This window comes from Rhinopithecus roxellana, chromosome 11, assembly GCF_007565055.1.
Source record: "Rhinopithecus roxellana isolate Shanxi Qingling chromosome 11, ASM756505v1, whole genome shotgun sequence".
NCBI classification, from domain to species: domain Eukaryota; kingdom Metazoa; phylum Chordata; class Mammalia; order Primates; family Cercopithecidae; genus Rhinopithecus; species Rhinopithecus roxellana.
The window spans coordinates 118,685,644-118,710,632 of NC_044559.1; the positions used below are offsets into that span (position 1 = coordinate 118,685,644).

Genomic DNA, 24,989 nt, shown 5'->3' on the forward strand with positions numbered 1-24,989 from the left:
TCTCAAATTTTGGGCAGGAAGAAGGCATAAATAAGAAGGGGCAATGTTTTTGGCCACATCATTGGCTTGACTATTTTATCTGGATAACTTTAATTGCTAGGCCGGCTAACAAAACTGAATATTTAGCTTTTAGCTTTTGGAATAGAGGTAAGCAAGGAGAACAGATTTATGAGTGGAATAAGCAAACATATTTGCTACAGAAACTGAAAATCAACATGTTTAGAAGTAAATTCCAATTTTTTTTTCAAAATCTGTTCCCTCTCATTCATTCCCTGTTTTAGTCATTAGCAGTTATTTTGTCTCACTCAAAAAGCTAAGAGTCATTTTTACATATTCTTCTCTTTTTTTCACCCTTATATCAATTTGGCTAAAAAATATTATTGAGAGAATGTCCTACCTTATTTCTTAAATTTTCTCCTCTTATTTATTACTATTATTTATCTAACCCTGACTTTGTTCCAGCCCACATTTTCTTTTTTCTGTGGGATACTTTTTTATGTATTTTAATGTATTCCACTCAACAGTCTACTTCCAACAGATTATACTTTATAACAGACACCTATGGCCAGGTCTCTACTTCTCATAAATCCATCAGTAAGTCTTATTGCCTCCAGGACAGAATTCAAATATTTTATCATGATATTAGCTTCTCATGATACTGCTCTTTTTCAGTAGTCCAATGTCCTCCTTCACAATTCCCCCAAGAATCCCATGTTCTGGTCAAAACAAATTACTTGCGAGTTCAGCAACACAGGGTCCTCTAATTCTTGGGTGTTATGCAAACCTCTTTTCCTCTGCCTGAAAGCCTCATTTCATGACTTTTCTTTTTCTTCTTCTTCTCATTTTTCCTCTCCTTCACCTCTCCCTATCCTCAACCTTCTCTTCCCTCTTTTCTCCCCATTTTTCTCCCCTGTGTCATCCTCCTACATTTCCCCTCCCTCCTTCCTTTACCTCCCTTTCCCTCTTCCTCTCCTTTCCTTTTTCTTCCTTCTTCTCCCTTCTGCCTTCTTTGTTCCTTCCTTTTCTTTTTTCCTTTTCTTCTTCTTTTTTTCTATGCTCAGGTTTCTGAGCATAAGTTTCTTGTGAGCTGAGTTTTCTTGTGCAGGGAATTTTCCCTTATAGACTATCCCTCCACACTGCCACTGCCCTCCCCCCCCCAACCCGCCACACACACACACGTTTATTGATTTATCTCCTAGACTAAATTCTAAGTGCCTTGAGGCATAGTTCCTATCCTGTCTAATTCACTTGTGGAACCCTAGAACAGAACAAGCACTTCATGAATAGAGATTGACCAAATGATCGAACAGAGAACATGTGCAGTTATTCAAATGCCAAATATTTGAGATTTTGGATGATTTCTTCTTCCTTGTGAGATACGTGTGCTCCATTCCATGAAAAAACAGATTTAAATGAAATATCAGGGGAAGGTGTTTTTAACAGTACTTACATGTGTGCTGAGAATATTATATTATTTCTAGGTTTTTGTTTTAGTATGAAAAATGAAGCTAGGTCCTCAAACTACATAAGGAGGCTTTATTGAAGGAGAATTAATCTGGGCCAACCATTTCCCATATTTTAATAGACATACAGGTGCTTTTGCCACATTATAACAGAAATATTGTATTTAGAAATGAGTGGACTTAAAGAAAATAAGTGGAGTTAAGTTCTAGCATAGCTGTCTTTTGATAAATCTTTTTGGTTTATTGAAATGATTGTTTAGGAGGCTGAGGTGGGCGGATCACTTGAGGTCAGGAATTCGAGACCAGCCTGGCCAACATGATGAAACCCCATCTCTACTAAAAATACAAAAATTAGCTGGACATGGTGGCGCACACATGTAATCCCAGCTACACTGGAGGCTGAGGCAGGAGAATCACTTGAACCGAGGAGGCGGAGGTTGTAGTGTGCTGAGATGGTACCACTGCACTCCAGCCTGGGTGACAAAACAAGACTCTGTCCTGGAAAGAAAAGAAAAAGATATTTAGGTTTCCTAAAAAAGACTTCTTTTCTTCTTTCTTCAAACCAATATACCTTTCAAATTTTTTTCTATTTTTTTTAATGACACTAGGAAGTGGTTGTATTAACTGTTATTTTTTTTTCCTGTATTCTGACGCAGTGAAATCTGGGGTCTTGGTGAACCTGGAGGGGTCTCACAGGGTAAGATTATTCCTAGAGATAGTAAACAGCTAACCCTTTTCACTTAACCAGTGTGCTTTTCAAATACAAATAAACAAATCCAGAGCCCCCATCCGCATCCACTTTTTCTATTGTTGGGCTTTCACATACCCGGGCCACTACACACCTGCCCTACACACCCCAGGGCTAGTATATTAGTCTATTATGGCTGCCGTAACAAAGTACCTCAGACTGTGTTACTCAAACAACAGAAATTTATTTTCTCTTGATTCTTGAGGCCAGACATCTGAGTTCTAAATGTCAGCAGGATTGATTGAGTGTTGTGTCCTTTATTCTTGGCTTATAGATGGCTGTCTTCTCCCTGTGTCTTCACATGGTCATTCTATACCTGACTATGACCTACACTCTAGTTATAAATACACCAGCCAAATTGGATTAGGGCCACCTGGTTACCTCATTTTACCTTAGTTAGCTCTATAAAGGACATATTTCCAAATACAGTCTCTTTCAGAAGTACTTTGGGTTAGCACTTCAACATCGGAATTTTGGGAGGCGTGATTTGGCCCATAATAACCAAGTTCCAGACAACTAGAAACAGCTTCTGTGTTCTAGGGCCTGCTGACATCATTAAAACTAGCCAGTCCTAGGCCTACTAACCCTGCCTCCCTTGCTTCTCCTAGAAACCAGAAGAAAGTTTCTGGCCCACATTTCACTCCTCTTCCTCTGCCTCCTGACTGACGCACACTGGGACTTTCCCATGTGCTCCCTCTTCTTGGAGAGGGGGTGTCTAGAGACACCCAAGATGAGGTCTATATTCTGGGTGACCAAATAATCTGTATAACAGACCCCCATGACATGAATTTCCTATATAACAAACCTGCACATGTATGCCAAAGTTAAAATTAAAGCTGCTTTTTATTTTTTTTTAAAGAAAAAACAACTCATAGAGCTGAATACTGGGAAATAGGAACTTTACCATATGTAAATTTATAAATAATTTGAAAATGAAATGACCAATTTTTAAAGTTGAAAAATTCTGATGATGAGGAAGTTTATAATATATAGCTTATTTATTATACTGTCATTTATGAAAATGAAACTATTATTTTACCATATATATTTCTCTTTACTATAAAAAAATATATCATAAGGTCAGGAGTTCGAGACCAGCCTGGCCAACATGGTGAAACCCTGTATCTACTAAAAATATAAAAATTAGCCAGGTGTGGTGGTGCATGCCTGTAATCCCAGCTACTGGGGAGGCTAAGACAGGAGAATCGCTTGAACCCAGGAGGCAGAAGTTGCAGTGAGCAGAGACCACGGCACTGCACTCCAGCCTGGGTGACAGGGTGAGACTCCGTCTCAAACAAAAGAAAAAACAAAAAAGTACATATAAGCTATTTTATTTATAAAACTGCTTAGTATTAGGTATTTTTGCAGTGTCTGAACACTTTGCAAGTTAGACAATAAAACTAATTTTTTAATATGAAAGAAATTGTTGAGACTATTTTCAGATTTTCAAACAATACCATTCTAACCTCTGCCCCTTCCAAGATGTGAAAATTTATTGTACATTTATTGAAAAGAGGATCACTTTAGATTTTACCAAAGTAGCTAGTAAGAAAAAAAAATCAAGACTTGCTATTGTGATTAAATAAGAGCGTGTTCAATCACTGATTCTTGAATAACACTGATTCCTAAAGAAACAGCTGATTATAATTTTGTATAATGATTTCATGCAGTGGCTCATAATCAGAATATTGTGAATATTCTGTGAATATTTTTAGATTGGATTTTTAGGACTTTGCCTAAGTCTCATATGCAAATCCCTCAAATGTATCAATCATCCCTTTATTAGAATCTGAATGATGCATATGTATTATCCAGTTAAATAACGAAGGACCTTTTTTTATTTTAGTTGCTTCCAGTTTTCTTTTAAGAGACAGTAACTGTTCCTTGAAATCCATTACTAATTAAGGAAAATTGACAAATTGTCTAAAACCTCTGGAGTAAAAACTGGATGTCAGTTATAACTTTTACCTCAATGGCCTTGAGACTTGGACTTCATTTTCTACCCTCAGACAGTCTGGACAGTTTCATTTAATCGGTTTGTACAAGATAATATTTGAAGGATGGCAGGCCCTAGACATGTGGCTTCAGTGGCATAGACACCTTGAAAGGGTTGGCAAAGCTTCATTCCACTAATCATGTATCATTGATGGAGGATTTGAAAACCCCTAAAATAATATTCTACAGCCAGATTGTGGTACAATGTAAGAATAAGAGAAAGAGAGTTGGGCGTGGTGGCTCACGCCTGTAATCCCAGCACTTTGGGAGGCCGAAGTGGGCAGATCACCTGAGGTCAGGAGTTCGAGACCAGCCTCAACCTGGCCAACATGATGAAACCTTTCTCTATTTAAAATACAAAAATTAGCCAGGTGTGGTGGCATGCACCTGTAATCCCAGCTACTTGGGAGGCTGAGGCAGGAGAATTGCTTGAACCTGGGAGATGGAGGTTGTAGTGAGCCAAGATTGTGCCACTGCACTCCAGCCAGCCTGGGCAACAGAGTGAGACTCTGTCTCAAAAAAAAAAAAAAAAAAAAAAAAAAAAAAAAAAAAACAAACAAACAAACAAAAAAAAAAACGGGGAGAGTAGAAGAGAGGGAAGGAGGGAAAATTAATGTGAATATAAATAACTGACATATTTAAATAGCTTTGAGCTCTGGGATTGAATGCACTAAAATAAAAAGAGCTGTCCAGTTTTATTGATCAACAATTTACGCATGCCAGGCCAAAATACAAACTCATATGCCACTGTTTTTATGGTTGTAAATTCCAGTTTTGAGGCCCAAGTTAGTAAAAGTGGTAGACCCTGGCGAAAGAAATTTAATACATTTGACAAAAGCTATGTTTTTAATTCCATGCAATTTGTACTCAACTGTTTTGCTTTTTTGTTTGTAGTACTTCTGAGTGGTTTTTTTTGTCTAGTATAAATAGTGACAAATTAGAGATAATATACAACATTTAATTCAACTATGACCAATATTTAGTTATGTAGCTCTAGGGATAGAAGATTTGTAGCTATTATATGAATCTACAAAAATTACAGTTTTAATTGTTTCATAGTAATCATTATTGTGCAATCTTAGCTTCATTTATCGCCAACATTCCCTTAATTGCATATGCAGCTTTATTTTCAGTGGATCTTACATTCAAGAGGATTTGCATATTCATCATTTGTAAACTCCCATTATGAGAAACCAGATTGTGAATACATTCATAAATCATTTCCATAACCAATTGCTTCAGTTTTAACACAAATAAAAGTGAAAATGATGTATATTGAGTCTACAGTCTTTTAAAAATTTTCATCAGGTTGTTCTTAGGTCATTTATTCATTTATCAAACAAGTATACATTGAGCATCTATTATGCCAATAATTTTTTTAGGTAGTGGTTTGATAGCAGTGAAAAAACAAATAGTAATCTTTGCATTCTCCAAGCTTACAACTTAGGGAGAAAAATGATACTAAGCAAATAAATAATGGAGTTTATGTCAAGTGGTGATATTTGCTATGGAGAACAGTAAAGCAAAAAACTGTGAGAAGAAGTTTCAGAAATGAGGATGAGATGGAGGATGGAGGTCATAAAATGTAGTTAGATTCTGGATGCGTTTTTTTGATAATGTGGAAATTTGCTGATGGATTGCATGTTTGGTGAGAGAGAGAGAAAGAGATGAGTCTTGGAAGACGCCCAATTTCTCACCTTCACTCACCTCATATTTAACTTTTTTAAGTTAAATATGAGATTTGGCAATATAGAGGTCAATCTTGATATATGCAGTTTCAGGGGAGTGGTAAAGGTGACCAAAAAACAAACAAAGAAGGAATAAAATACTGATCTGTGCTACAACATGGATGAGCCTCAAAAACATTTTGCTGAGTGAAAGAAGCCAAGCACAAAGGCTACAGCCTCCATGATTCCATTTAAATTGTCAGTATGTTCACATTAAAATATATAATCTGAGAAAAATAGCCAAAGAATAGAGGAAACAAGCCATGTGAATATTAGATATGTTGACAAAAAGAGTCAAGCTCTGTAAAATATTAAAGGAGATTTATTCTGAGCCAAACATGAGTGACCAATGGGTCATGACACAGTCCTCAGGAGATCCTGAGAACAGATGCCCAAGGTGGTCGGGCTACAGGTTGGTTTTATACAATTTAGGGAGACATAAAATATCAATCAATGCATGCAAGATGTACATTGGTTGAGTTTAGAAAGGCAGAACAACTGAAAGATGGGGCTCCAGGTCATAGGTGGATTTAAAGATTTTCTGATTGACCATTGGTTGAGTTATTATCTAAAGACCTGGAATATAGGAAGTCATTCTAGGTTACAGTAAGAAGTGGTGGAGATCAAGGTTTTATCATGTAGATGAAGCCTCCAGGTAGCAAGCTTCAGAGAGAATAGACCGTAGATGTTTCTTATCAGACTTAGTTTGTTCTACCAGTAATTGCAAAAGGGAGGAGGGTATAATGAGGCATGTCTGGCTTCACTTTCCCATCATGGCCTGAACCAATTTTACAGGTTAACTTTGGAATGTCCGTGGATGAGAGGAGGGGTCCATTCAGATGGCTGGGGGCTTAGGGTTTAATTTTTTCATTTATAGATCCAGTGATAAATGCAAGGCCTTGAGGAAAGAGGCCTTGGTTTATATGAGGAAGGTCATAGTAAAGCATTCATGTTTACTTCATGTAGGATGAAAACCCATGGAAGAGCAGAGGAGACATGATCTGACCCACATATCTAAGATTATAGTGGAGCAAGGACAACCACAGGAAGAAAAAGTAAAAGTGAAGTTACTAAGACGATCAAGAAGTTACTAAGACGATCAAGAAAGAGATGGTGTTTCCTGAGCCAGAGTTGGTAGTAGTAGTGGAGGTCATAAAATGTAGTTAGATTCTGGATGTGCTTTATTGATAATGCAGAAATTTGCTGATGGATTGCATGTTTGGTGAGAGAGAGAGAGAAATAGATGAGTCATGGAAGACTCCCAATTTCTTGCCTTAACTAGAAGGATGGGGTTTCATTAACTGGGATAAGAAAGGCTGTGGGAAGAGTAAGTTTAGGTTGAGAAAAATCAGAGGTTTATTTGAGATAGTAACTGCCCACGGGGTTCACCTTGCCCACTGCCTCGAAAGAGCCAATTGATCAAGACAGGGGAATTGCAATAGAGAAAGAGTAATTCACGCAGAGCCGGCTGTGTGGGAGACCGGAGTTATATTAACATTCAAATCAATCTCCCTGAGCATTCAGGGAGCAGAGTTTTAAAGGATAACTTGGTGGGCGGGGGGAAGCCAGTGAGCCAGGAGTGCTGACTGGTCAGAGATGAAATCGCAGGGCGTCGGAGCTGTCTTCTTGTGCTCAGTCAGTTCCTAGGATGAGGCCACAAGATCAGATGAGCCAGTTTATTGACCTGGGTGTTGCCAGTTGATCCATCAAGTGCAGGGTCTGCAAAATATGTCAATCATTGATCTTAGGAGCAGTTTAGGGAGGGTCAGAATCTTCTGGCCTCCAGCTGCATGACTCCAAACCCATAATTTCTAATCTTGTGGCTAATGTTAGTCCTACAAAGGCCATCTAGTCCCCAGGCAAGAAGGAGGTCTGCTTTGGGAAAGGGCTGTTACCAACTTTATTTAAACTATAAACTAAGTTCCTCCCAAAGTTAGTCCAGCCTACACCCAGGAATGAGCAAGGACAGCTTGGAAGGTAGAAGTAAGATGGTGGAGTCAATTAAGTTAGATCTCTTTCACTGTCTCAGTTATACTTTTGCAAAGGTGGTTTCAAGATTTAGACCTATTTCTGTGACCTGAGGGAAGAGGCTTAAGTCAGTAACAGGATACTGCTGGAGTGTAGAGTTGGAGTCCAGCAAAAATTTTGGGCCTGAGGTATAATTTTATGAGTCATCAGCGTTTAGGAAAGGATTTAATGGCATGTGACTAGGTGATATTAACAAGGTTGTGGGTTTGTAAAGAGGAGAAGAGATGGAAGGACTGAGCTTTGAGGCAGTCTCATGTTGAGCAGATGAGGGAAAACCACAAGAGAGACTGAGAAAAAAATAGCTGGCAACACAAGCAGAAAACCAGAAGAGAGTTTTATGCAAAAGCCTCGTGAAGAAAATATTTCAAGAAAAAGGGAGAGAGCAGCTCTGTCCAATAATAATGATATGTCAAGTATGTTGATGAGAAAAAGTTAAATATGAGATTTGGCAATATAGAGGTCAATCTTGATATATGCAGTTTCAGGGGAGTGGTAAAGGTGACCAAAAAACAATCAAAGAAGGAATAAAATACTGATCCATGTTACAGCATGGATGAACCTCAAAAACATTTTGCTGAGTGAAAGAAGCCAAGCACAAAGGCTACAACCTCCATAATTCCATTTGTGTGAAATAGCCAGAGGTGGAAATCCATAGAGATAGAAATCAGATGTAGTGGCTGCCAGGGGAGGGGGGGAGAAGAGAGAATGGTGAAGTGACTGAGGGGTACAAGTGATGAAAATGTCTTGGAATTGGTAGTTTGATAATTGCACAGCATTGCAGATTTAATAAAAGCCACTGACTTGACACTTTTTTTTGATCGAAGCAGAGTTTTGCCCTTGTTGCCCAGGCTAGAGTGTGGTGGCGCAATCTCAGCTCACTGTGACCTCTGCCTCCCGGGTTCAAGTGATTCTCCTGTCTCAGCCTCCTGAGTAGCTGGGACTACAGGCATGCACCACCACCCCTGGCTAATTTTTGTATTTCTAGTAGAGACGGAGTTTTGCCATGTTGGTCAGGCTTATCTCAAACTCCTGACCTCAGGTGATCCACCTGCCTCAGCCTCCCCAAAGTGCTGGGATTACAGGCATGAGCCACTGTGCCTAGTCTTTTTTTTTTTTTTTTTTTTTTTGATGGAGCTTAGCTCTGTCACCCAGGTTGAAGTGCAGTCGTGTGATCTCGCTTCACTGCAGCCTCTGTCTCCTGGGTTCAAGCAATTCTCCTGTCTCAGTTTTCCTAGCTGGGATTGCAGGCGTGTACCACCACACCTTGCTAATATTTGTATTTTTGGTAGAGATGGGATTTCACCATGTTGGCCAGGCTGGTCTCAAACTCCTGAACTCAAGTGATCCATCTGCCTCGGCCTCCCAAAGTGCTGGGGTCACAGGCATGAGCCACTGTGCCCGGCCTACTTGTACACTTTAAAATAGATAAAATGGAAATAGTAAGTCATATGTTTTGTGATGTTTATCTCAATTTTTAAAAAACTGTTATTGACATAGGTTCAAGAGAGAATAGGAGGGGAAAGAACTGGTGTTGGAGTCAGTGTGAGAATAGGCAGAACTTTGAGAAGTTTGTTGGAGAAGGTTGTTGGGTCAGGAGAGTGTTTTTCTAAGATGGATGAAGTTTTGGCCATTTAGGTCCTGAAGGAGATGATCTTGTTGAGAAAGAGAACACACTGTTGTAAATGAGAGGAGAGGAAATTGGCAGCATGATTCCTTAAATAGCCAACAGAGATGAAATTTCTGTCTAAACGGAAGACGTCATCCAGAGAAGGGTATGGAGAGTTGACCTGTTCCTACAGAGGGCAAAGCATGTGGACAGCCGGCCAGTGAGATTGATGATGAGACTTGTAAAGTTTTCTTCTGATTTCTCTCATCTCCTCAATGAAATATGAAGCAAGATGGTAAGCTGAGAATGATGATAGGGAAGGAAGAGCTGGAAGTTAAAAGAGGGAATAGAAGGCTTTGAACAGTTGTCTAGGAATGTGGAAAAGGAAAGAATGAGGGTCACCGTGACACCATGCAGTGAGTAGTCATCAATACGAAGTCATTTCTGTTTGCATGACTGTGAACAAAGTGAAATCTGCATGATTTCTTCACTCCATTCAGCTGTACAGATACAGGCTAGAGTAGGCGAAGGGATGTATTTTCTAGTGTTTTTGCCATGAGAGTATGGAGAAATATGAGCATGGCCAAGGAGTGACTGCTTGTCTGACATCTGTAATAAAGGAAATGAAGACATGATATGTGAGGGAAATAATTGAAAAGAATTTAGGACCCTGGGCTTGTAGAACTTGGCACAGTCGAAATATTGTTAGAGTAGAGATATGAAAAGAAGTGAGCTGGAAAGGTAGGGATGACGGTTGGGGAGTGGACCACTTGAAATTAAGACAAGGAAACGTTATCATCATTAGTAATGGTAATACTCCTTTTGAAGAGTGGTGGCAGAGGTTGTTTTTCATCAAAGTTCTCCTTCAAGGTCATCAATAAGAAGAGATCAAGAAACTGAGAAGCAAATAGAAGTGAATATTGAAATGACAAAGAATGACAGTGAGCTCAGAGCTAGAATCTTCAGGGGTTGAGGGACAGGGCACCCTCAGGGATCACCTACAGTGTCTGTAGGTGATTGTAACAAGCTGGAACACTGAGGGGTGCCATTTGACATCATGAGAGTCAAAGCTTGGGTATCTAGGAAGGTCAGGGCATACCACTGTCTGCAAGTGGTATGGGCAGGAAAGACTACCTTCAAGTCTTATATTGGGAGGGCTTGGGGAAAAGAAAACAAAAAAACAGGCACAATTTTTTTTTTTTTTTAGATGGAGTCTTGCTCTGTTGCCCAGGCTGGAGTGAAGTAGCATGACCTTGGCTTACTGCAACCTCCGCCTCCTGGGTTCAAGCAATTCTCCTGCCTCAGCCTCCCTAGTAGCTGGGATTGTGGATGCATGCCACCACGCCCAGCTAATTTTTACATTTTTAGTAGAGATGGGGTTTTGCCATGTTGGCCAGGCTGGTCTCAAACTCCCGAACTCAGGTGATCCACCCGCCTTGGCCTCCCAAAGGCCGGTCCGTGGCTGGGATTAAAGGTGTGAGCCACCATGGTCGGCCAACAGGCACAATTTAAGAAAGCTCCAGAGAAAGCAGTTCCAGGGAAGATCCACCTTCAGGTTTAACGGCACACCATATCTTGTATTGGACATATGTATAACTGTCCTTCAAATAATAGACTCTGAGTTCTAACGTTAGACAGTTTTTTCACTCTTGTGAAGGATTGGCTTTGGGACTTGCCAGTCACTATGGAGATATGATTAAAATCCCGAGACACTGGCATGGTTGTTTTGTTCTGTTTTTCTCTGTCTCTATGTGAGTGGTATGTGTGTGTGTGTGAGTGAGAGAGAGAGAGAGATAGGGTTACCTAAAGGGTGGTAGAGAAATTGGTTACAGAGTGCTTTGTAGAATGAATATTAACATTTAAAAAAAATACTTGAGTCTTTCCAGTTGCACCTGCATTTCACTTCTTGCCAATCTTTAAATTTAACAGATGGAATTTTACTGTGTCAGGAAGCACTGAATGCTGAGCAGGAGCTATGCCATCCAGATACAGATCTCTGCAGATTTGATACTACAGATGAAGAATTGAGATGTAAGTGTTAAATTGAGATATTCACTTTTCTGGTGTATATGCAATATATGAGACCCAGAGACCATTCACAAGCCAACCTATGTTGACATTAATGTCCTAGTTTTAGCTGGAGTGTTATTGGGAGGCTGTGGTGGTTTATACCAAATGCATCAATTTAAGGCCATGTCATTTTGTAAAACAAACGGAAACCATCTTGGAATTATATGCAATGTTTCTTCTATAATATTTCAGTGTGGTTATGAATAGTAAATAATTTAACTAATCTAATCCCATAAAGTAGGTAAGGCAAAATAAAAAGCCATTTTAAAAATTGTTGACTGGGTATGGTGGCTCATGCCTATAATCCCAGCACTTTGAGGGGCTGGGATGAGAGGATTGCTTGAGGCCAAGAGCTCAAAATCAGCCTGGGCAATATAGCAAGATGTCATCTCTACCAAAAAAAAAAAAAAAAATACCTGGGCATGGTGGCGTGCACCTGTGGTCCTAGCTGCTTGGGAGGCTGAGGCTGGAATATTGTTTGAGCCCAGGAGTTTGAAGCTACAGTGGGCTCTGATTGCACCACTGCATTTGGCCTGGGTGGCAGAGCGAGACCCTGTCTCTTAACAAAATTAAAACATATTGTGACGGAAGTGGTGACGCATACAAGAAAAACTAGGAATCTCCTTTTTTATGGCAATGATTCTCATTTGAGAGGATATCATACATGTGGATCAACTGCAAAAGTTTTGCAAAATAGAGTTGCTGGTACACTCTAAGACTTATTGAATTCCAACTTCCAGATGTAAATTAGTGTGTACTAATGTGTATGTGTGTATATAAGCCTTTTGGTTGATTACAATACGTAACCTGGTTAAGCAGTCACTCTAGCAGACTAATAGTCCACCAAGATCTTTTTCTCCCCTGTTTAGTGTGTCAGGCCTGTGGGTTTGAATTTGACATGTGTGAGTGGACATCAGAGGCATCTGTTGGCCAAATTTCCTGGATGCGCACAAAAGCGAGAGAGGTCCCTGCATTAGAATCCATACCTCAGCAGGATCAAGGAGGTGATGATGAAGGTAGAAAAAAAAATATCTTTTGTGTATTACTTTTAGAATTCTGTTTTATGGTGACTAGTTATAAGACATTACATAGGGGGCATTGGTAAATATACTGAGTATATTTTATTGAAAATACACCCTGCAATAGGAGCTGAAGGTGAAAATAACAATTATGTTTCCAACAGTGTAAAAGAAGAGTTGTACTAGGTTAACAATTTTTTTTTTAAGTTTTATTGTTTCCTTCAGGAGTTATTATTGTGTGAACAAAAAGGAAAAGTATTAAAAGGCTTTTTTTGTTACACCTGTTAGCTTTCTTTTCTTTTCTTTTTTTTTTTTAAAGAGTCTTACTCTGTCACCCAGTTTGGAATGCAGTGGTGAGATCTCGGCTCACTGCAACCCTCGCCTCCTCGGTTCAAGCGATTCTCCTGCCTCCGCCTCCCGAGAAGCTGGGACTACAGGCACGTGCCACCATGCCTGGATAATTTTTGAATTTTTAGTAGAGACAGAATTTCAACATGTTGGCCAGGCTTGTCTCGAACTCCTGACCTCAAGTGTTCCACCAACCTTAGCCTCCCAAAGTGCTGGGATTACAGGTGTGAGCCATCGTGCCTGGCCAAGTCTGCTAGCTTTTTCTTTTCTTTTCTTTTCTTTCTTTTTTTTTTTTTTTTCCTTCCTTCCTTCCTTCCTTCCCTCCTTCCTTCCTTCCCTCCCTCCTTCCTTCCTTCCTTCCTTCCTTCCTTCCTTCCTTCCTTCCTTCCTTTTTCTTTCTTTCTTTTTTTTTTAACACTGCCATGTTGTCTATGAGTTTCTTCCTCTTGCTAACATATTAATTTGTATTTTCTGTTTACTTTTATTCTTTTTGCTTTTTTTCTTTCCTCCTTTTCTTTGAGGGGTGAGTATTTGTTACATTTTTATTTTTATTTTTTTCACTGATCTGGAAGCTTTAATTTATATATCTTATTGTTATGACTATTCTTGATTTTAGGATATATTCTTTATATGAAATTTCTTTAACAAAGCCTAAAGTGATTTAGTATTTCTACTTTTTTGAACATGAGAAAGACCAAAGTACCATTTAATTATTTTTTGGTCCTGAGTTACAGTTGAACATTTTAAAGAGTTTTAAAGTTAGTATCTTGTTATGATACTTATAACTATTAAGATCATATATTTCATTATTTTTTTTACCACTGTTTTTTAGATTTTATGCTTTCCTTCTTGGTTCCCTTATCCCCTTGCAAAGGTTGACTCTTTAATCAATTGTTCTTAATCAATTGTTCTCTTATTTAGAAAAGATCTGTGGTGATGAGCTCCCACAGTATCTGTAAACTTAAAATGTTTTAAAATTGTTCTCACTTCTAAATACTAATTTATCTGGTCATACAATTTTAGAAATTATTTTTTTAAATTTCTAAGTACAGGGTGATTTTCCCTCTTTAGCTCCTGATATGTACTGTAGTGACTGAGAAGTCTGAGTGCAAGTAATTTTTTTTAGTTTAATGCAGATTTAAAAAATGTTTCTTTATCTTTGACATTTGAAAATTTCAGTATGATGAGTGCAGGAATGAGTATATGTTTAATTTTTAATGCTCAGAATGCACATATATCATCATTTGCAGAAATTGTTATTTTATTCAAGTAATTCTCTCTCACTCCCTCTAATCTTTTCATCTTGAGTTTCTATTAAACACAACTAATGTTCACACTCCATAACTTGACTACTACTTTTTATTTTCTATATAATTTACTCTATTTTGAGTTATATTTCAGGGCTTCTGGTACATGAATTTTCTCTTTGACACTATGGCCAGTCTAGGTTATATTCTGCCTATTGGGCATTTAATTTAAAGTATTAATTTATTTTTGTTTTAAGTTTATACTTGCTAATATTTTCTTATTTATTTCCTAGTGTATCTTAATATGTTTTTAATAGAATGTATTAGAATTGTATGAAATTTAATTTCTTTTTTGTATAATTTATAAATGTAATTAGTTTTTGCTGTCTTTAGCATTATATTTATATGTTTTATTGTGCTGATTACTATTATTTTTTTATTTTTGGGGGATAGTAGTAATATTGTTATTATTGTTATTTATTTATTTTATTTAAGTTCCGGGCTACATGTGCAGGATGTGCAGGTTTGTTACATAAGTAAACATGTGCTGTGGTAGTTTGCTGCACCTGTCAGCCCATTACCTAGGTATTAAGACCAGCATGCATTAGCTATTTATCCCGATGCTCTCCCTCCCCTCACACCTCAACAGGCCCCAGTGTGTGTTGCTTTCTTTCATGTGTCTGTGTTCACGTTGTTCAACTGCCACATATAAGTGAGAACATGTGGTGCCTGGCTTTCTGTTCCAGCATTAGTTTGCTGAGGATAATGGCTTCCAGCTCCACCCATGCTCCTGCATAGGACATGATCTCATTCCTTTTTATGGCTGCACAGTATTCCATGTTGTATATGTACCTCATTTCCTTTATCCAGTCTATCATTGATGGGCATTTGGGTTGATTCCCTGTCTTTGATATTGTGAATAGTGTACAGACTATTTTCAAAAAGATTAGTAGACTTTACTTTTTAGGATTATTCTTTTCAAACTGTGTTTTTTGCCTTGCAGATGCCTTGTAATTTTTTGTTGAAAGTCAGACATGATTTACTGTGTAAAAAGCATTAATGTAAATAGTGTGAGCTTTTACATTACGTTTATCCAGCTAAGGATTATGTTATGCTTAGTATTTGCTGTAGTTGTAAATATCTGAGGCTGAAATTTTGTCTAATGTTCTTGTTTTTGTCTTTCTTATTGTATTTGGGTTTCCCTCGAGACTTCTTTTAAAATAGTGTCTGAGACATGCAGCTCTTTCAGTAGCATTAAGAAGCATTTCAGACTTTATTTCTGAAAATGAAGTAAAATTACAGAAATCTCTTTATAAATCTGTGTTGTCAATGTTATTAAGTTCAAGAATAGCTCAAACTGGTTTTAAATATCAGATGGAGAAAAACTTATCTACAATATCTTTATGTAAAACAAAATCCATAAGTGACGTTTAAAAGGACCGTAGATATCTCATACCTCTGTGTGGCTTGGTAAGAAAGAAGGCATTTTAAGTTGTATTTCCTAAAACTATAAACGATTTTCTACAAAAAGTAAATCAGAAAATCATCCAAAGGGGCAAGAATTCTGGGAAAGATGAAGAGAAATTCTTGATTAAAAAAAGGATTGAATTATGATATTTGAAAGAAAATGACAATAATTTGGTGGTGTAGCAATTTGTATGTGTAGATTTCTTTTATAGGAATCTTGAATTTTTACAAAAGGGTATTATCAAATTTTGTTTATAGAAATTAGGAGGAGATTTCTCTACATATTGGAGCTAATATAAAAATTGAAACCTCTTATTTGTAGTTGATATAATCATTTGAAAACATTCTGTCCTTTTAAGTAAAATATTTACGTTTTAAGTCCGGTTTTGAAAACTTCAGAAATGTAATAGTTTTAGTCAGACAGAAAGAAGCTAATGTTTTCCTAAATTGCTTCTTTTTTCTTTTATATTTCAGGTTATTACGTATGGGTAGGGGCTAAGCATGCTTTTCCTCTTAACCATGTAGACAGCAGGGCTTACCTAAATAGCTCTGTGTGTCATTGCGTGGGCAAGAGCTGTCATCTTCAATTCTATTATACTATGGAAAGCAGTGTCCTGAGAGTAAGACTGTATGATAATAAGGTAAGAAGAAAGTTGCAGTTACTTCAAATTCATTGAATCAGTGAAGTTTCTAACTCTTGGCAACTTGTGTTTCGATTTCTCAGTTGCACATAAGCTTTTATTCTTGAACTTGACTTTATTTGGTACACTTTTAAAAAGAATTATTAAGAAACAAGCATAGGGGACACTCTCATGTACAAAAGTTAATGTGATAAGCTGCCCAATATTATTTCATAAAATTTTCAAAATTCATCAAAGTATATTAAAGAAACTGTAGCTCTAATAAAAATGAGATAGCTGAGATTCTGTATCGTGAGCTCTGTATTGAAGCTCTGATGTGATCTGTTTTGGGCATTACATCTATATATCGTTAGAACTATAATGGTTGAAACTTGTTTGGGTAGCCGTCGACATAATTTTCAAGACTGGTAATTATTGATTAAATATTGAAAAAATGGCACACTGGGTAGACTGAGTGCATTCTTCTTCTCTCTCTCCTTGTCCAATGTGCTCAGTGAGTTCTAAAGTGTAAAGTTGGGTGAGTACTCCAATTAGAAAAAGAGATAAAAACAAACTGACAGCTGATTCCATAGTATAGGAAAAAACCTGCTTTTTCTACTCTTATGCCCTCAGCACTCCCAATATCTTACTTCTGACACCAGATTCGTGGTTTTTTTTTTTTTTTTTTTTTTTTTTTTTTTTTTTTTTTTTCCAGCACAGCAATTCAGTTCTCTAGCAGACACCAACTGAGTGTCCTATGATTTGCCTCAGTTCTGACACTAGCTACCTGGAGATAGTGCAGATTCCACGGGTTGAGGTCTCAGGCCCACAATACTACCCCTACTTCAGATGTCAATCACAAGCTTCCTATTGTGAGCTGTGCCTCTTACCTACCAGCTATAAATTGCAGTTCCCATGGCCCCCTTCTTAGGTTTGATAATTTGCTAGGATGGCTCACAGAATTCACGAAAACATTTTACTCATGTTTACCCACTTATTATTAGAAATGTAGATGAACAATCATATGGAAGAGATGAATAGGGCAAGGTATGTGGGAAGAGGGGTGGTGCTTCGCTTCCATGCATCCCTGGGTGTGCACCCTCTAAGAATCAGCACATGTTCAGCAATCTAGAAGCTCTCTGAAACCTGTACTGCAGAAATTTTTATAGAAGATTTGCCATGTAGGTATGATCAATTATTAGCTTAATCTCCAGCCCCTCTCTTCTTCCTAGAAGAGGTGGGACTGAAAGTTCCAAGGTTCTAATCATAGCTTGATCTTTCTGGTGATGAGTCCCCTAAGATTTTATTAATATCCCTATTGATTAGGAAATTCACAGGTTTTTGGGAACTCTCTGCCAGAAACTGGAGATGAATAAATATATTCATAATAAACAATACATAATGTATAATTATATGTAATATAATATATAACAAGTAATGTATTATTTAATGTATCCAGATTTATATGGATTCACATAATTACATCTATGTGGATGTGAGATATCTATAGATGTAGATATATATCTCTACACATCCACATAGATGTAAAAATATAGATAGATAAATATGGATGTGATATATATACATACATCACATATCTATAGATGTGGATGTGATATATATATATCTTCCCACACATTCATATACACACACATATATATATGTAAAGTAATATACATATGCATATACATTCTTTTTTAATTGGATGCGATATAATTTTTCTGGCATTCTATAACTTGTTATGTTTTTGTGATTTTTTGCAGTAGTACTTTGTAGTCACTGCCCTGCAATCTATTTAATATATTTCATTCCATTTGGTAAGGTGTGGGGGGAGGAAGAAAAGGGGACAGCATCTCCTTATCTTCCTGCAGCACTACAAACTGTCCAGATACATGGCATCAATTTTACTGAAAAGGAAGAGAGAAAAAATTTAACTGTATGCATATATGTTCCACCATTCATGCCTCAATATTTCAGTTGCTGTCACCTGTGCTGTTTGAACCAATCCCAGTGAGCCTCCATGCAATTTGCAACATTCTATAATTTCCAGCTCCTTCTTCAAAAAAGGCATAGTAGATAAATTCTAGAATGATTTCGTTGAGTTTAAATTATAGTTAAAAATGGTTAAATTATATATGTGGGCCTATGGTAATGCTTTTCAGATGACAGATAATTATTTCATTAAAATTGAATGAGTTCGTAGCCTAAATTTAAGTAGAAATTTGTATTATAATATGATCTAATCCTGAGGATTATTTTAATCTGCTCTGAAAATGAGTGATGCATTTTAAAACTTTCAATGCATATAGAATGGAATTATGTTTTTAATTATGAATGTGTGTATGTATTGTGTATGTAATTATGAATGTGTGTGTATTATGTAATTATGAATGTGTGTATGTAGTATGTATGTAATTATGAATGTATATAGATTGGAATTACTGAAAATGAGCAGTGCTATTCTTCCGGTGGCTTTAGAACTATGCAAGAAAGGAGTGAAAACAAATTGGCTTCAAGTATTACATTGTATATAAATGATGTTAGTTACCACACATCGTTAACTCTATTAATCAGTAATACAGTTATCAAGATTCTGTCTGTCATAAGAAAAGAAGTTAATCACAGGGAAATGATCTAGTGCATTAACCAGAACCAAATGGTTGTACATCTTAGAGATTGTTGATTGATGCTTGATTCGTTAGACAGTATTCTGTGAGGTGTCCTGTCTTTTCTGACACTATTTGCTATCCTCTATACGTATGTTACTCACTGATGCTAAATCTGCATCAAAGTACATTTAAGTCACAAGTCAGTGTTTTATCACACACTTAAAAGGACTCCAAAGTTATCATTTAAAAAAATAGCTCTTGATGAAAATGATGATTTACATCTTTCTATGAATAGAATGCTGTTTTCTGTTGTGAATATCTGTTACTCTATAAATGTGAGCAGGTAAGCTAAGAAATATCTAGCAAGAATGCTGAAAATTGTTTTCTTTATTTCCAGAGGACATTAGAACTTAAAAAGTGAAAAACTCAGGGGAAGGCAAGTTGTTTAATACAAAGTTCACTCTTTAAAATCAACTGAATTGTGTAGCAATTAAAGTTTGTACCATCTAACTATTCTTGGGTTAGATCTGTGTCCATGATCTATAAAATAATACTCATAGCAACAGCCTACTTTTTATTCTGTGTAAAGTTTCCATATAATTATTTACCAAAAAAATTGTGTGTAATTTTTCTTTACAACCAAATTTACTTATAATTCTTTACCAGATTACATGGTCTTATTCCTAGATGTGATCAAAAGTAGTGAAACTCAACAATGTTGATTTTGGTACCCTTGATTTCTTTACTGGAAGAGGAAAGCATAGACTGGCATCTCTAAGCAATAGAGTGTTAATAAATATGTTAAATATTTTTCTTGAAAGTTAAATCAGCATTATTGATCCTGGACTGGGGGAGCAAAGATATGTTTTTTTAAAAATTATTTACTGATTTTAACATAAAAGAAAAGTAGAACATCACTTGAAAAGCTTTGCTGAGTTGGAGATTTCTTTTTTGCATTAACACCTGTGAAAAGTAACTAGAAAGAGGGAGAGTAAGAACAGAAATAAAATGAAACCCGATTTCACTTAGAATAAATTCTTTTTACAAAACATTGCTAGTGCCGTCAGACTGGAAAATGTATAGAAAAATTTAGATCTCATTCACTGTGTGCTATGAACTTGGCTTATGAAAAACCATTTAAGTTTGGAAAGAACACTGCTCACTTTTCAAAAAAATGTAAGTGCACCCATCTTCAGGGGGAACAGAGGGGAATCAATTAGTCACTGTGAAAAAAGAGCACAGTACCTCTAAATTATTTTCATAAAATGAAAGTGGGGGAAAGTGGTGAATGCAGTTTGCCAAGAGGTGTCATTAAAGCATCTGTGGAGGGTGTAAGTGTTTTGATGCTAAATTACTGAAGTTGTGTAAGAAATAAGTAGAAGAAAAATTAGTTGCTTGTCTCAACTTTTTATAACTCCAGTTCATCCTGATCCACCATGAAAGCTATCAGCCGGCAGTATGTCCACCCCATGTACTTCATTGTCTTGTGGAAATCTTCACAGTTGATATGAATAAGTAATGAAGTACATTGTAATGGATTTAGACTATCTTCTGAAATATTTAGGACTTGGAAATTTGGAGTAGGCATCTGAGGGTGCAGGACTAAGTTGAAAGTAGATTCATTTTTAGAAAATCTTGGGCATGAATAAAATATGTGAGGCTGAGTGAGGAGACAAATACTGATATCACGTGTCGTTTGGATTACAACAAGATGTTGCCTTTCAGGGCTGCTTTCTATCTCATGCTAGAAAGTGGGACAGAGCCAGGCTCAGAGCTCAACCTGAGATATAATTATGTCATTCTTCACATTTTTATCATGTTGTTACCTAAAAAATTAGTGCATTCTATATGTAAACATTATGAACAATTTGGTCTATTTTTGGGGAGAAATGTCAAATTAATTTGAATGTCTGATAAAATATAAATAAAAATAAGATGATTTAAGAACATAAAAGCATTATCATAAATCATAAAGACCAATGCCATACATGCATTAGACAAAATTTTGGGTAACTTATAAACTTTTTTATTTTATTTTATTTTATTTTATTTTATTTAGTTTTTTTGAGATGGATTCATGCTCTGTTGCCCAGGCTGGAGTGCAGTGGTGCCATCTTGGCTCACTGCAACCTCCACCTCCCGGGTTCAGGTGATTCTCCTGCCTCAACCTCCTGAGTAGCTGGGATTGCAGGCACCCACCACCATGCCTGGCTAATTTTTGTATTTTTAGTAGAGATGGAGTTTCACCATAGACTTTTATTGAGTGTCTTACACTCAATAAATATTTTGAATGCAGTAAAGGCTCGTTACTACATTCATAGCATGTAGTAACAATTTTATGTACATTTTGCAATCTAAAAAATCATTGTACAGGTGCATGACATAGATTTCTCTAAAAGATGTAAATAGGCCTTTGATAGAATGACTAAATTAAGAATGTAATTTTCAGAAAATAACTGTATGGTTTGGAACTTGGACCAAATGTTTCCATAGGAAAAAATATTTAGTGTAAATTGAAATTGTGCAGAAAATGCATCTGATAACATTTGTAACCTTTATATTGTTTGCCTGTAATTTTTTATTTACCAGTATCATGGCAATATAACAAAATATAAAAATGTTATTTAGATCAACATTTAAATTGCTGATTTTATTAGCTGTTACTTAGAATTTTATTTTTGAAACTCACTACTGTTTTTTTTTCCAAAGATTTCATCCAAATTTTTGTTCCACCCTAATACCATTTATCTACAAAAAGCAGCTTTACTGCATAAACATGCTTTATTTTCCTATTTTTTTAATGATATTCAGCTTTTTCAATTTTACTACCAAGACTTTAGATTTCCTAGTACTTTATATCTTTCAGGTAAGGTAATACCTACTAAAATGTAATTAAGAGAGCATGTATGTAAATGTGAAGATTAGAATATGGGGAATGAGTGATGTCTTTCTCTTCAAATCAAAGGAAGAAGAAATATTTTGGACATACAACACATCAACTCACAGCCAATGGGTGAAAGCAGATGTGTTAATACCAGAAGGTCTGAAGACATTTAAGGTATGAAAGAAAAAACAAAACAAAACAAAACAAGTATTTTTTTTTAAATCATGGTTTAAGTTTTAGCTTTGCAGTAATAAATTGATCATGCACTGCTAAAGTTAAATTAGCATTTTAGTTAGGGATGCGTACTTGTATATTTGGGGAGAGTGATTGCCTACTTTTTAAATTGTACCTTTTCCTTCTCAGACCAAATTTTCGATGGCAGAGGAAATTGAGTGTATCCACTCTTGTTCACAGCTTCGTCAGTCTCCACAGCCTTCCTTTCTTGCCCCCCAGCATCATGCTTTGCCCCAGGGAAGCAAATTGCATTATGAAGCAGATAAATAGTAAACTGGTATTGAATTTAGTAGAGTATAGGCAAATGTTTTGAATGCAGTAATTCATATCTTTATAACACATGGATAGCTCTATCTACACCAAGAAACAAATGAAACATACATAGGCTCAATAGGAATGCTGTCTCTTAAAAAATTACATTGATATTTTGTTTTTGTGTTAGGTTGGTGCAAATGTAATTGCAGCTTTTGCCATTGTGGCTTTTGCCATTACTTTTAATGACCAAAACCTCAATTACTTTTGCACCAACATGTTATATGGAATGTGTAAGTTTATTTATGCTGGAGTGTGAGTTTATACTTAGGCCTAAGTTTAAATCCATCAATTTTTGAACCCCAAATTGATATCATTTCTGCATATCTGATCTCTTGCTGCTATGAAAATACATAGCTATACACTAATAATTTTTACATGTATGATAATTCATTATGGGAAAAGTATGTGGCAGCATACAAAGTTTTCTCATTGTTGGATATGATTTAAATTTAATATTATTTTCTAAACCAAATTATTAGACATATTTGCAAACTGCAAATTTGACCTTAAGTAATTCTTAATGAACAAACAAATAGATATCCCTTGTGTTTTGTTTGTTTGTTTTAAATGGAGTCTTGCCCAGTTGCCCAGGCTGGAGTGCAGTGGTGGGATTTTGTCTCACTGCAGCCTCCACCTCCTGGGCTCAGGCAATTCACTTGTTTTAGCCTCCCAAGCAACTGGGACTACAGGCATGTGCCACCACACCTGGCTAAATTTTTGTATTTTTAGTAGAGATGGGTTTCATCGTGTTGGCCAGGTTGGTCTCAAACTCCTGACCTCAAGTGATCCACCCTCCTTGGCCTCACAAACTGCTGGGATTACAGGTGTGAGTCACCACACCTGGCCTATCCCTCATGTTTTGAAAAGAAAATCTATTCAGAAACTTTAAGCTGGATGAAACTGAAGGAAGTCAATTTTAATTCTTAGTATCTGGCTGGAATTTTAACCACATTTAGGGCTGTTTAATACAACTTTCTGCATCATGGAAATGCTTTATATCTGATGTCCAATATGGTAGCCACTGATCACATGAGGGTATTGAACAATTGAAATTTGACTACTATGACTGAGGGAACTAAATTTTATTTTATCTTCATTGATTTGAATTGAAATAGTCATCTCTGGCTCATGGCTAATGTTTTGGAAAGCAAATAATTATTTGTGATACAGTCAGCTATTTATTCTTCTGCACTTTTGGTTTTAAGTAATCATTGCTCTTGGTAGAAACTCAAGGAATACTAATACTTGGACATTATCTTACACTTGACAAGCAATGTGTGGTTGTTTCATTTGCTAATATTGCTTATCTTCAGAAAAGCTAGCAATTCAATTGGTGACCACATAAATTACTCTTTTATGTAAGTTTAATAGAGTTTTATGTTTATTCCCTTACATTTTTTTATTCCTATATTGTGTCTGTTTCCATTTGCCTGATATTTTTCTTCATGTATTCCAATACTAATTTCAGTAGTTAAAAACTAAGTCAGATGCAGTTACAGCTCTTGTTCTATAAGTAATGACAATACTTCTTATTTTCCTTGAAATTAAGGATGATGACCAAGTAACAAGTCTGCAGTCAGGGACATCTTCGATGGTTAAGTGAGATGCTTGTGTTTCGCCTGATCCTGGGAAGTTTCTTTGCGTCTTTAGTGGAGCAGATGTTTCCATCAGTCTTACGAGCATGGGTTGAGCTTATCAAACAGGAACTTTGTTATATATTGCCTTGTTTGCTTTAAACACTTTTTCTCAGTAACTACTTAGTCTTTATCAACCTTCTTTAGTTTTTTGTCTTATTAAGGAGATTGTAAACTCATAAATTGATCTTTTTCTTCCTGAAGATTATTTTTGAAGGGACTCTTTTGAGCCAGAGAAGTTTTATTGGGCTTGATCACCTCTGGGTCTATGCCTGTGGACAGGCCCAATCCAGAAAGCTTTGCTCTGCAGATGAGTTCCCTTGCTCTCGTGGCCAGTGCATCGCCAAAGAATCCGTCTGTGACTCTCGGCAGGACTGCTCCGATGGGAGTGACGAAGACCCAGAAACTTGCGGTAAGTGAGTGAATGGCTTACTAGTTTACACACTCTAATTCATGACTGTTAGTTGGGTTTAAAATAGTCTTTGTTTCTATCAAGGCAAAGGTAAGTCATATGTATGAAATATGATAAATATGCATTATCGCTCTGAAACTATTACTACTATTCCTTCAGGGATCTCTATTTTAACTTCATGTTTTGGTGCTTTTTGCAAAAACTGCAACATCTCTCTCAATTTGTTCTACAAATGAATAGTTGTGATTATTGTTGGCTGGGTACGTGAATGTGTGTGCTTTGATTAAAGAGAAGATGGGTGGGAGGGGGAACCTTTTTGTACCTTCCCCTTGGAGGTATGTAGTATGGGTTACCAACTTTTATTAAGTGTATGCTTTTTCCTTCTCTAGTCAATCATCTTGGAAGCTGTAGCAGAGGGGGTGAGTAGGAGGAGGGTGGCCCTTCTTCCAGGGCAGCTTTCAGCCATCATGGCTGCTCTGGAGGAAGAGCCACCCTCCTCCTACTTGCCTAGAAATCACTTCAGCTGGCCAGGTGTCGTGGCTTATACCTGTAATCCCAGCACT

At 36.7% G+C, this 24,989-nt stretch overlaps 1 protein-coding gene across 1 annotated transcript in view; it reads left to right on the forward strand.

The window, feature by feature from the left end:
* The window catches only part of MALRD1 (MAM and LDL receptor class A domain containing 1), a 706,902-nt gene that overhangs the window by 62,837 nt on the left and 619,076 nt on the right, over window positions 1–24,989 (forward strand). The window contains exons 6-10 of the mRNA XM_030940611.1: window positions 11,497–11,598; window positions 12,507–12,653; window positions 16,193–16,359; window positions 21,913–22,005; window positions 24,219–24,426. Of these exons, the coding sequence (XP_030796471.1) occupies window positions 11,497–11,598; window positions 12,507–12,653; window positions 16,193–16,359; window positions 21,913–22,005; window positions 24,219–24,426 (717 nt within the window). The remainder of the gene's footprint in view (window positions 1–11,496; window positions 11,599–12,506; window positions 12,654–16,192; window positions 16,360–21,912; window positions 22,006–24,218; window positions 24,427–24,989) is intronic.